Source organism: Ovis canadensis, chromosome 8 (genome assembly GCF_042477335.2).
Source record: "Ovis canadensis isolate MfBH-ARS-UI-01 breed Bighorn chromosome 8, ARS-UI_OviCan_v2, whole genome shotgun sequence".
In the NCBI taxonomy this organism is placed as follows: domain Eukaryota; kingdom Metazoa; phylum Chordata; class Mammalia; order Artiodactyla; family Bovidae; genus Ovis; species Ovis canadensis.
The window spans coordinates 34,503,252-34,516,026 of NC_091252.1; the positions used below are offsets into that span (position 1 = coordinate 34,503,252).

The following is a 12,775-nucleotide window of genomic DNA, read 5'->3' on the forward strand; positions in this document are numbered from 1 at the left end:
ACACGTTTCTTCAAATGGTGCAAACTTGATTTAACTAACAGCAAACAGCTTTTGAGCCATTCAGACACTTTGTTCACGCTATGTGAAAGTGACTCAGTCGTGTCCTACTCTTTGCAACCCCATGGACTATACAGTCCATGGAATTCTCTAGGCCAGAATACCAGAGTGGGTAGCTATACCCATCTCCAGGGGATCTTCCCAACCCAGGGATCGAACCCGGCTCTCCCACATTGCAGGCAGATTCTTTACAAATTGGGCTATGAGGGAATCCCGTTCACGCTATTTTTATTTTATTATTTTAAAGAAAGTCTATGATGAGACATTATTTTCTAAGTTTCTGAGTGTTGCTTTCCTGTGAGTTGAGGATGTTCTTGTGAGGGCTTAGTCTTGTTTTGTCAGCCTGTATGTATTACATTCTTTTAACGTGGCTGTGGTAGTATTGTGAAGTGAATGATAGTACTATGCCATCTAATTCCATAAGAATCCTCACTTGCTTGTGCCTTGAAAGGATGATATATGACATCCACTTTCTTCATTTCTTGTTTTGACGTGAGTTATCACTAATATAAGATGTCCGGGATGATGGTGTGGGTGACTCTTAAAATGCGTTCGGATTCTGCTGTGCTTGGCCGTTCTCCAAGCAGCACTGCGGTTTCTGTCACAGCCATCCAGTTGAAATGGAAAAGAAGCCATAGAGAATAGTGAGCAAACAAGCATGGCCATATTTCATTAACACTTTACTTACAGACACTGAAATTTAAATTTTGTTTAATTGTTCACATATCATGAAATTAATGTTTTGATCATATTTTCAGTCATTTAAAAATGTAAAAAAAAATATGTTCCAAAGACTGTACAGAAGCCATTGTCCACATTTGAATTGTGTCACACCCTACTTTATAACACTAAAGATTTACTAGAGAGGTGCGAGATGCTTTACAGTAGCAATTTTAACTAAGGTGTAATCTTCATTTATAAATATATAGAAACATACACTATGTTTTCAAAGCAGAATAAGAGAGATTTCAGAAAGTAAATACATTTTCTTACCTAGATGTAAAGGGTGTAAAGAGAAGATTTGTAAGATCTGAGGTTCAATCTCTAACTTGAATAAGGATGGTCTCTTTGAATGGTCTCTTAGGCTAGAAGTAAAGAAAAGAAAGGAGATTAAACATTTTGGAATGTGGGAGCTGAAAAACAGATTTCCTGAATCCATGGTAGTTCTTCCTGTCTTAAAACCTTTTTGAAAACTTTGTTTTCAGGTATCATCAGAGAGTCTTATATATTGATATTGATATCCATCATGGTGATGGTGTTGAGGAGGCTTTTTATACAACAGATCGTGTAATGACTGTATCATTCCATAAGTATGGGGAATACTTCCCTGGAACAGGAGACTTAAGGGTAAGATTGAATTCTGTCTGAATAAATGTTATGAGATGAACCTTAGAGGAGGTTAGTAATCTTACACCTGAACTAATATTTTTCTGGATCGTTAATTTGAAGCTTATATGAAGGATTATAACGTTGTAATTCGCTGTAACGTTGTAATTCGCTTTTTTGCTGACTATAGGCAAAAATTCTATAACTTTAAGGGCTTTCTTTTGCTGAGCTTTTTATTTGGTTGAATAAATACTTTTGAACATCCACAAAGCATGAAGCAGTTTTTTTAATGTTAAGTTTGAATCTTCAAAACCTACTTGATTGTAGCCTATATTGCTATTGAATATAAAGATTGGTGGGATAAAATAATTGACTTGAGTCTTTTTAAGGTTTTTGTATTGCCCTCTTTTTGTGATTCGTCATCAATTACTCAGACTTTAATGTCTTTTTTTCTTTAGGCTTTCCTCTCTCCTCCCTCATTCCTATCCCCCAACTCCCTCGCAGTTTAGGGAGAAAAAGAATATTATAGCTTATCCTGCCTGCCTATTTATATATTAAGCACGTTTATTTCTATTATATTTCTGTTATCGTCTTTCATTTAGTGCTTTGAAGTTCCCCCCACCTTTTTTTTTTCCTTTTTGCTTCACTAGAGGTTTTGTTTTTTGAACCAAACTACATGCACATTGAAGTTTATTCAAAAATTTATACAGCTGCTTTTAATTTAGCTGTATTATATGGGAGATTTCTTTTAGCATGCCATTCAACATTAGTCCTAAACTATTATGTTAAGGTAAGTTTTAAGTCTGTGGTATGTCATTATGTTAGAGTTTCACAACCAAAAGTTTGAAGTGGGCTTAAAGTAGTCTTCAAATATATGATTTAATTGTTTGATCACAAGGTTGTATTCTTTTAGTAAGAGTGCAGATGGTGAAACTTTTCTTTACCCATAAGTGTGTAGGAGGTCATTTGTTTCACTTATTTCAGTTTCAGTTATGTGGCTTTTAAAATAGTTTATGTTTTCAGTTCTTTCTTGCCATGCTAGCTCATCCAGTGCCTTTCCCCGCTTGGTCTTACCTTACAGACCGGTGATTCCCTGTGACCCTAAACTGGCAGTCAGTTATACCTGAGACCTTAAAAGCACATATTCTCAGACTCCAGAAGCTCTGAATGATTGTACTCTGCACACTAAAATTCAAGAACCACTGCTCTAAACCAGTAGAATTTGTTTGTCTGTAACCATTGCACTATGATTAAAATTAAGCAAAAACTTTGCCAGCTTTAAGTTTAAAGAAATAGTGTCTTGCAGTATAATTTTAACTCATCTCAGAAATGGCATTGGAAGCCTCTCTTTAATTTCTGACAGTGTACTTAGAATTGTTTGAAGTTGGAAGATACTGCAATATGTGTGTTTTAAAGATTGAAAATGACTTGCAACATCTCTTTTCCTCTCAAGATTTTATACTCCTATGAAATGTCACATTTCTTTTCCCTTTAGATACTAAAAGATATCCCCAAGTTTAGGAAACTAAAATCAGTTTCCTACATTGTATGTGTTGTTGTATTTGGACTTTCATGAAGCTCAAGTATTATATAATTTAGTAAACATTACCTTTTCTACCTGAGAATTCATTCTAAATCAGAAAAGAAGTCTACTGTGAGTTTAGATCGTTGTTAAAACTATGCTTGCATTATTATTAGATCAGTAGTCTACATGGAAGAAAAAAAACAAAGGTGTGATAAGCTAGCACTTACGGAGGGTATAAAACTTGGTCCAGTAAGGGCCGCAGTTCTGAACTGTGCGTGAGAAGTGCTTTTAATTCACTTCTAACTCCAGTGAGAAGTGCTGACCAACTTTCTGTATTCTGAAATCTTAATGTCAGTGTATATTCCAACCATGTTTTTTTACTACAGAAGTCTCAGGATTTACAGCATTTTAGTTTGTCCATATGTGTTTAGTTTATATTTAGTTATATAAAAATTTAGATTCTTTAAGAGAAATTGTGGGAGTGGGTGTGTAATTTCATGCTTTTTCATCGAAAGTTGGATCATAGTAACTCTAATATTGAAGGGTAAACTATGCTCTTTAAAAAATGGATTAAAGCTGAGATTGTTCCATGAGAAAAAAGGGAATAACATGTATTTGTATTAGTAATCCTAAAGATTCATAAATATTGAGACATTATTCAGTTGACCTTTGAAAAACAAGGGGATGCGGGATGCTGACTCTCCTGTAATTGAAAATCTGCATATGACTGACTCCCCAAAAGCATGGATACTAATAGCCTTCATGATAACATAAATGGCCAATTAACATATTTTGTATATGTATATCTACGTATATTTTATGCATTCATGACATACCTTTTTCTTAATTTTCAAAATATTTCTATACTGCAGTTCATGTACAAGTTTTTTCATATTGTTTCAAATCTCCAGAAAAATTTTCTAATACGTTTATTGGAAAAAAAATCTGCATAAAAGTGGACCCACCATTCAAACCCTTGTTTTGTAAAACAGGTCAATTGTAATTTAAAACACATGAAAAATGTCTCTACCATCTCTTCTAAAAATATACAGTTGACTCTTGAACAACACAGGTTTTGAACTTCTGAGGGACTTTTTTCACTAAGCAATTACTTCAGTGCTACACAACTTGCAGTTAATTGAATCCACAGATGCAGAATTGTGAGTATGGAGGACAGATTGTAATGTTAAACTCAGGTTTTCAACTATGCTGTTGTTTATACCCCAGTGTTGTTCAAAGATCACCTGTTTATAGTGTGTGTGTGTACATCTATACACATATACATAAGCATAGATTTACACATGCATAAATTATAATTAATAAAATAAGTATATATGTTTTGTGTATGTGTAGCTGGAACTCAGTTTCTCTCCTTTGCCTCTTGTGGGAGGTATTAATGCCTTGAGTGATACTTTTTTAACAAGTAGAAATAAAATTTATTTCAAGCCCAGTTAAATAAGACAGATTTCAGTGTTTTAGTCTGTAGCTGTTAAAACTTCAAGAAAGTCTTATAAGTATTCATCAACTCATACCAGATTGTGAGCCACAAGAAGGGTTTTGCATTAGAGACAATGCAGGACTGTCCTGCAGGGTTCTTTGGCTCAGAGTTTGTGTTTCCTACAGTTTGACTGGTAAATTTGTCTTGTGTATTTTGTTTATGACAAATTTCTTGAGTTAATGTAATATTTAATTTCAAACTGCCCTTAACTGTGTTAAATTTCTTTCCTCCCCAAAATAATCATTACAGATTAACTAGAATTGGTTCTTTTCAGCTTTATAAATATCCATAAATTTTGAAATACATACTTATTCTGTATTATTTCCTCTCTCAGCCTATAAGATGAATTCAGAATTGGGTTTGTTACCTACTCTTTTAATCTTTTAAAAATATTTTAATTAAATATGTCAAACTTTTCATTATGATGTATTCTCTAAGATCTACTTACACTATGTATTTTAGGATATTGGCGCAGGAAAAGGCAAATACTATGCTGTCAATTTTCCAATGAGAGATGGTATAGATGATGAATCATATGGCCAGATATTTAAGCCTGTAAGTATTACTGTTTTTTAAAATGAAGAGGAATTCTAAAATGTTTTTTAGAGATATTAACATTTGTTACCTTATACATAGATTATTTCAAAGGTGATGGAGATGTATCAGCCTAGTGCTGTGGTGCTACAGTGTGGTGCAGACTCACTATCTGGTGATAGACTCGGTTGCTTCAATTTGACAGTTAAAGGTAAGCAATTTGAAGAGTGATACTCCAGAAAAAAAATTTTTCTTCTTCCTAAGAACTTCCTGTAAAAACTCGTTCTTTACCTGCTACTTAACACGGAACCACATATGTCTTATATTTTTTATAGGTTTTTGGCATATGTATGTATGTATTTCGAATTGATTTATATAATTACAGTTAATCTAGTTTCAGTAAATTAGGTCTTTTTTTTTTTTACTTTATTTTTGTCAAATTTTATATACATTTTTACAGGAGCAGTTTTATAAGACTTGTTGCTATCCCAACCAAGGCAGTGATTTTCTTCTTTTCTTTAAACTTGTATTTGTTTATTTATTTATTCTGGTTTTATTCAGATGTACTTGACATGCAGCCGTGTGTAAGCTTGAGGTGCACATTATCATTTGACTTCAACAGCATGATTTCAGCATCCTGAAATGATTAATTAACACAGAAGGTTTAGTGAACACTCATCATCTCCTATAGTTAAAACATTAAAGAAATAGATTGAAAATGTATATATTTTTCTTTGTGATGAGAACTCTTAGGATTACTGTCTTTAATAGCTCTCATTTATAACATACAGCAGTGTTAATTATCTGCATCATGTTGTACCTTTTATCCCTAATACTAAATCTTTTAATTAGAAGTTTGTATCTTTTTATTATCTTCATCTAATCCCCTCCCCACCTCTGGTAATCACAAATCTGATCTATTTTTCTGTCAGTTTGTTTGTTGATTGTTTTTGAAGTATAATTGACCTGCACCATTATAGTAGTTATTTTCTGGTCCACAGCATTGTAATTTGATAATCTGTACATTTCCAAATGATAACCACAATAAGTCTAGTTGTCATCAGTCATCATGCAAAGATATTATTTTGCTGTTGACTGTATTCCCAACACTATATATTTCATACCTGTTTCTCATTTATATTGTACCTTTTAATCTCCTTCATCTGTTTCTTTGCCCTCTTGAAACTATCTTATTTGTTTTCTGTAACTATTTCTGTTTAGTTATATTTGTTTGTTTTTTAGATTCCGCATATAATACTTAGCATAATTTTCAAGATTTTTGGTTGATTCTTTTGGTGCTTACCTTTCTTAAGACAAGTATGTATGCAAGCTTTTTAAATTTTTTTTGGCCATGCCATGCAGCTTGTGGGATCTTAGTTCCCCAACCAGGGATTGAACTCAGGCCCTCAGCAGTGCAAGCCCAAGAGTTTTAACCACTGGACACCCCGGGAATCCTGCAAGGTGTATTATTATTTTTAACTTAATTTTAACTTTGTATATTCACTTTCCATTGTGAAAGAAAAGGGAGTCACCACTTTTTCCCTAACACATGCATTTACTCTTCCAGTATCCCATTTTTGCAGTTTAAATCTAGACCAGAATTTTAGCTGCGGTAGTCATTGTTTATGGCGTCATCAAAAACATTAAAGCAGGGTTCAGCTTGCTCAATTTTCCTTTTGCATAACTTGTTTTCTGTGCAATTTTGTCATTTCCTTAGTTTTCTCCTTACTCATTAATAAATGAAGGTAGATCAGGTTTTCTATCAGTTTTACCTTCTTGAAGAACAGCCTTCTGACTTGTTCGTGTTTGGGTGAATTTCCTCTGTAGATCTGTTAGAATGTTGAGCTCTTCTTTGCTTTTAAGTGTTAAAATCAACGTGATAGAGGTCCAGACCAAAGTAAAGATCACCATGAGCTGCTAGAGTGTAAGAATAAATCTGAAAATTTATAAGTTCTTAAAATTTATGGTATATAAGTTAGTAGTGATTAATCATGGATATTGTACAGGATTTTGGAGTTGTTTTCCTTGTGAACTTTTAGGTAACAAGTTCATGTTCTGCTTGAATTTTCTCATAAAAGGTGAAGAAGCTCAGGTAGAACTTTTTCCAGTACTGCTTACTATTGACTTAAACGGAAATTAGTAACAAAATTTAGATTTTAAAGACTATTTTATTTAATACTAGGATAGTTCCTGTGCCAGGCAGCATTAGAATTATTATATAATCAATCTATTCTGCTTATATTAGGTTGAACGATTTGAAATTATCTGTTTCCTCAAAAATCAATATGATCTTCTTAAAATCAATCTAATGTACTCAAAATGTGCATTAATTTGTCAATTTTCTTGTCTTAACTTTTTGAAAGTTCTTAATGCCTTTGTATGTAAAAGTAATAGCTTTCATAACTATAAGCTACAACATTACTGTAAATCTACGTTATATTTCAGCTGACTGATAGAATATAAGTTGTATAAAGCATATAAAGGTATTTGCAATCCCAAAACTTAAACTTGATTCCAAGCTTTTTCCAGTGCCAGCTTCAATTCAGATTTCTCAGGTCTGCTGAAGTCAGTTTACCTCTGTCTGTCTCCTTTCTATCTTCATTTATATTGTTATTCATTTATAGCGTTACCATTGTTATGTTCTCCATTCTTCATTTTTATGTTTTAGCCTTTAAAAAAACTCCCTGTATAATCATTTTTGTCAGATTTTGAGATGAAAGAAAAGGAAATGTCCTTTTTTAGCCAGCTTTCTTAGAAGTCTTTAAGTTAATTTTTTGTTTGTTTCATCTTTAAAAATACCCAAATGGCTTTCCCCTATTATAAGAAGCATGCATTTTTGTAATTGCTGTAATAAAAATTGGATTGTGAATCATATGACTATTGAAGAATACTTACTGAAAATGCCCACAGTTATAGTTACATGAAGAAAACATTAAGCTTTTAAAAATTAGAAAGAATTGAAAGGGAATATTAAAAAAAAATATCTTTGGATGATGAGGCTTCACTGGTAGCTCTATGGTAAAGAATCTGCCTGTCAATGCAGGAGACTCATGGGTTCAATCCTTAAACTGGGAAGATTCCCTGGAGTAGGAAAGGGCAACCCACTCCAATATTCTTGCCTTGGAAATCCCATGGACAGGGGAGCCTGGTGAGCTACAGTCCATGAAGTTACAAAGAGTAGGACATAGAACTGAATACAACAGCGGCATCTTCGGATGATAGAATTTTAGGTAGTTTTTTCCTTTGTACTTATTTTGATTTTTTCCAAATATTCAACATGTATCAGTTTCTTCTGTAATTGAAGGATTTTGTTCTTGCTTTAAAGGTTGACTTATATTCCTGAATGATGATAATATAAGAAGTTACTAGTGACTCGTAACTGATTATTGAATTATGACATCCAAAGGAAATATTTGTTTTGATGTTAGGTTTACTTTATATTTAAATTTCTATACAAAGAAATTTGTTAAAGTTGTTTTTATAGTAATAATTTAAATAAGTTAAGAAAAGTGTCCATAATACCGCTATCTAAAATAACCTATGGAAAAGGTCAGTTTTCATTCCAATCCCAAAGAAAGGCAATGCCAAAGAATGCTCAAACTACTGCACAATTGCACTCATGTCACATGCTAGTAAAGTAATGCTCAAAATTCTCCAAGCCAGGCTTCAGCAATACGTGAACCGTGAACTCAGTGATGTTCAAGCTGGTTTTAGACAAGGCAGAGGAACCAGAGATCAAATTGCCAACATCTGCTGGATCATGGAAAAAGCAAGAGAATTCCAGAAAAACATCTACTTCTGCTTTATTGACTATGCCAAAGCCTTTGACTGTGTGGATCACAATAAACTGTGGAAAATTCTGAAAGAGATGGGAATACCAGACCACCTAACCTGCCTCTTGAGAAATCTGTATGCAGGTCAGGAAGCAACAGTTAGAACTGGACATGGAACAACAGACTGGTTCCAAATAGGAAAAGGAGTACGTCAAGGCTGTATATTGTCACCCTGCTTATTTAACTTCTATGCAGAGTACATCATGAGAAACGCTGGACTGGAAGAAACAAGCTGACATCAAGAGTGCCCAGAGAAATATCAATAACCTCAGATATGCAGATGACACCACCCTTATGGCAGAAAGTGAAGAGGAACTCAAAAGCCTCTTGATGAAAGTGAAAGAGGAGAGTGAAAAAGTTGGCTTAAAGCTCAACATTCAGAAAACGAAGATCATGGCATCTGGTCCCATCACTTCATGGGAAATAGATGTGGAAACAGTGTCAGACTTTATTTTTTTGGGCTCCCAAATCACTGCAGATGGTGACTGCAGCCATGAAATTAAAAGACGCTTACTCCTTGGAAGAAAAGTTACGAGCAACCTAGATAGTATATTCAAAAGCAGAGACATTACTTTGCCAACTAAGGTCCGTCTTGTCAAGGCTATGGTTTTTCCTGTGGTCATGTATGGATGTGAGAGTTGGACTGTGAAGAAGGCTGAGCGCCGAAGAATTGATGCTTTTGAAGTGTGGTGTTGGAGAAGACTCTTGAGAGTCCCTTGGACTGCAAGGAGAGCCAACCAGTCCATTCTGAAGATCAACCCTGGGATTTCTTTGGAGGGAATGATGCTGAAGCTGAAACTCCAGTACTTTGGCGACCTCATGCGAAGAGTTGACTCATTGGAAAAGACTGATGCTGGGAGGGATTGGGGGCAGGAGAAGGGGACGACAGAGGATGAGATGGCTGGATAGCATCACGGATTTGATGAACGTGAGTCTGAGTGAACTCCGGGAGATGGTGGACCGGGAGGCCTGGCTTGCTGCAATTCATGGGGTCGCAAAGAGTCGGACATGACTGAGCAACTGAACTGAACTGAACTGAACCCTGTATAGTCTTATGTAATTTTTTTGTTCATGTCTATGGAGGAAAGTGGTGACAAAACATCATTTAGATTAGGTTGTACTTAATGTTTCATTGTAACCTCACTTTTTTTTTCCCCAAGTAACCTTATAAGAGCATAGGATCTTCATATCACATTAATAAAAATGTGTTATATTTATATGTTAATCTTAATATAGTTGTAGATTTGACTTTTCCATCAAGGACGCTTGTTAACATAGCCAGTTATGTCTACTTAATGAGTTTTGTATATTGTGTAAAAGGTGTTCGATGAAAGTTTAGACTAGAAATTTTCTTAAAATTTTTACGTATTATTTGTTTTTTAAATATTAGAAAAGCTATTTTGGTTGAGTAAAATTTTGTTTGTTATCTTTTTAAATTTTTCTTTCCCAGCTGTTACAGTGTGTAAATATATTGTTACCCAAATCTTCTTTGTCTTAGGTCATGCTAAATGTGTAGAAGTTGTAAAAACTTTCAATTTACCATTACTGATGCTTGGGGGAGGTGGATACACAATCCGCAACGTTGCTCGGTGTTGGACATATGAGACTGCAGTTGCCCTTGATTGTGAGATTCCCAATGGTAAGTGTTCTTATATGATGTCTTATTGGATGAGCTGTCAGTTTGTAGAAAAAGATGGTTACGTCATTAGAGTTGATTCCAAAACTGTGTAAATAGGAGAGCAGTCACTAAACTCATTTCGTATTCACTTTTAAATATTTTCTCTGGAAATATTTTACAGCTTGAGTCTGGATTTCGTGTATGGATTGAGCTTTTAATATGTAACTTTATTTCATTATTTTTAATAGAATTGCCATATAATGATTATTTTGAGTATTTTGGACCGGACTTCAAACTGCATATTAGTCCTTCAAACATGACAAACCAGAACACTCCAGAATATATGGAAAAGATAAAGTAAGGCATCATCAAATTGATTTGATTAACATTATTAATGTAACTTTTGAAGCTTTTAGAAGGTCATGTGCAGTAGGTCAGTTTAACTTTATACATAAGGTATTTCCTTTTGTCAAAAGTATTTGAAACCTTAAGACTGTTGGTTTCTTTAATTTTATAAAATAATGGAAAATGTATAATAGATTCATAGCTCAAAAATACTTCCATTTTCTGTTAGTTAAAATGGACTTTTTTGTTGAAAAGGGCACTATAAGTTGTATATTTTCTTGCTTTACACAAAAGTGAAATTTATTTTCATTGAAACATTTGATAAACCTTTCTCTAAGAAATAGTCTGGAGAGACATTGTTAGTACACAGGTCTGGGTTTGTGCCCTCTTTTACCACACACTAACTCCATGAAGTTTGGCAGGTTAATTTGCCTTTGTGCTTATATTTCCTCATCCTTGAAATGGGGGATGAAATTTAGTATCTACCTTGTAAATTTTGAGAATTAAACAGGTTACTAATAAATAAAGTATCAGTACCCAGTAAATGTTACAATTTTAATTCTTAGGTTAAACTAGGTAAAAGATGCAATTTATTTTGCTTAATGTTTCCTCTTAACATTGGAAAGGAACTTGAAAGAAAATATTTTTTTCTAATAACTGTGCATGTTGTAATTTAGACAGCGTTTATTTGAAAATTTACGCATGTTGCCTCATGCACCTGGCGTCCAGATGCAAGCTATTCCAGAAGATGCAGTTCATGAAGATAGTGGAGATGAAGACGGAGAAGATCCAGACAAGAGAATTTCTAGTAAGATAGTCCTTTGATGTGTATTCTGTTACATTTTTCAGGTTTATTAAAAGCATACTACAGACTGAAGGTTTTGGTTGCCCAAGAACTACACCTGTTTTCATGAGCACACTATTATTACTGTCTTTATTTTCATCATTTTTTTAATCCTATGTAGATTTAACTTTCTTTGTCTCAGAGCCTGATTTGAGTGTCAGCAATTTCAGTTTCTACAAATTAACCACTTAGGTGTAGAGTAAGTTGAATAACATTAAGCACCTTCTGTTTGATTCTACAATCTAATTCCACTTAATATGATTTGTAGGCTTTTAGCCTAATAGTATGCTATTATGGTATAGACATTCTAACATAATTGACATAAATGATATTTCTTACTTTCTCTTCTTCCCCTCTCAGCTCTGAAATGTTACTTTTTATTTAAAGATATCACTCCTACTTCCTATCAGGAAAGCAATATTTTTTTCCTCCAAAGTTTTTTTTTTTTTTTCAATGAGAACCTCTAATATTCTTCATATTCCTTTGAATTATTTCTTCCTAGATTAAAGCTAAAGTTTCAGTGTTTAGCAAGCCACGCGTTGTTTTAATCTTAAAATCTGTTATCCTTACTTTTAAATATGACTGGCTAGTTCTTCTATAGAGCAGTACACTTAACAGTTGTAAAACCTGTTGTAAAGCCTTTGTCTAAATTTTATTAAAAATCTTTTAATGTGTCAGTTCGAGCATCAGACAAACGAATAGCTTGTGATGAAGAGTTTTCAGATTCTGAGGACGAAGGAGAAGGCGGCCGTAGAAATGTGACTGATCATAAGAAAGGAGCAAAAAAAGCTAGAATCGAAGAAGACAAGAAGGAAACGGAGGACAAAAAAACAGGTCAGATTTATTTTTTTATAGATGTTTTAATTGTAAGTTTTTGAAAGTGAGCAACCAGGCAGTTTTTATAAGATCCTGAAATACATGAGTATCAGAAATAGGTGAGTGTGCTAAATAAATAGGTGACTTTTTTTCCCCCCACGTAAGTAAACTTTTAATTAAAGCTCTCTAAATGTTATTAGTCACATTTGCTTTTACAGTACAGGAAACTATCTCTTTTTGGCAACAGAGGCTTAAAATATTGAACATTGCACTGTGATCTAGACTGAGTAAGAGAGAGAACAAAGTGGTTATAGACCCACATGTAGCCCATGAGCAGAGCCGAAATTCTAAGCTAATTTGTAACTACCTGTAAGTTTAT

At 33.8% G+C, this 12,775-nt stretch overlaps 1 protein-coding gene across 1 annotated transcript in view; it reads left to right on the forward strand.

Moving 5' to 3' along the window:
• Positions 1 to 12,775, forward strand: part of HDAC2 (histone deacetylase 2) — a 34,008-nt gene that overhangs the window by 18,095 nt on the left and 3,138 nt on the right. The window contains exons 6-12 of the mRNA XM_069598061.1: positions 1,263 to 1,404; positions 4,869 to 4,961; positions 5,043 to 5,151; positions 10,272 to 10,412; positions 10,640 to 10,748; positions 11,414 to 11,544; positions 12,259 to 12,414. Of these exons, the coding sequence (XP_069454162.1) occupies positions 1,263 to 1,404; positions 4,869 to 4,961; positions 5,043 to 5,151; positions 10,272 to 10,412; positions 10,640 to 10,748; positions 11,414 to 11,544; positions 12,259 to 12,414 (881 nt within the window). The remainder of the gene's footprint in view (positions 1 to 1,262; positions 1,405 to 4,868; positions 4,962 to 5,042; positions 5,152 to 10,271; positions 10,413 to 10,639; positions 10,749 to 11,413; positions 11,545 to 12,258; positions 12,415 to 12,775) is intronic.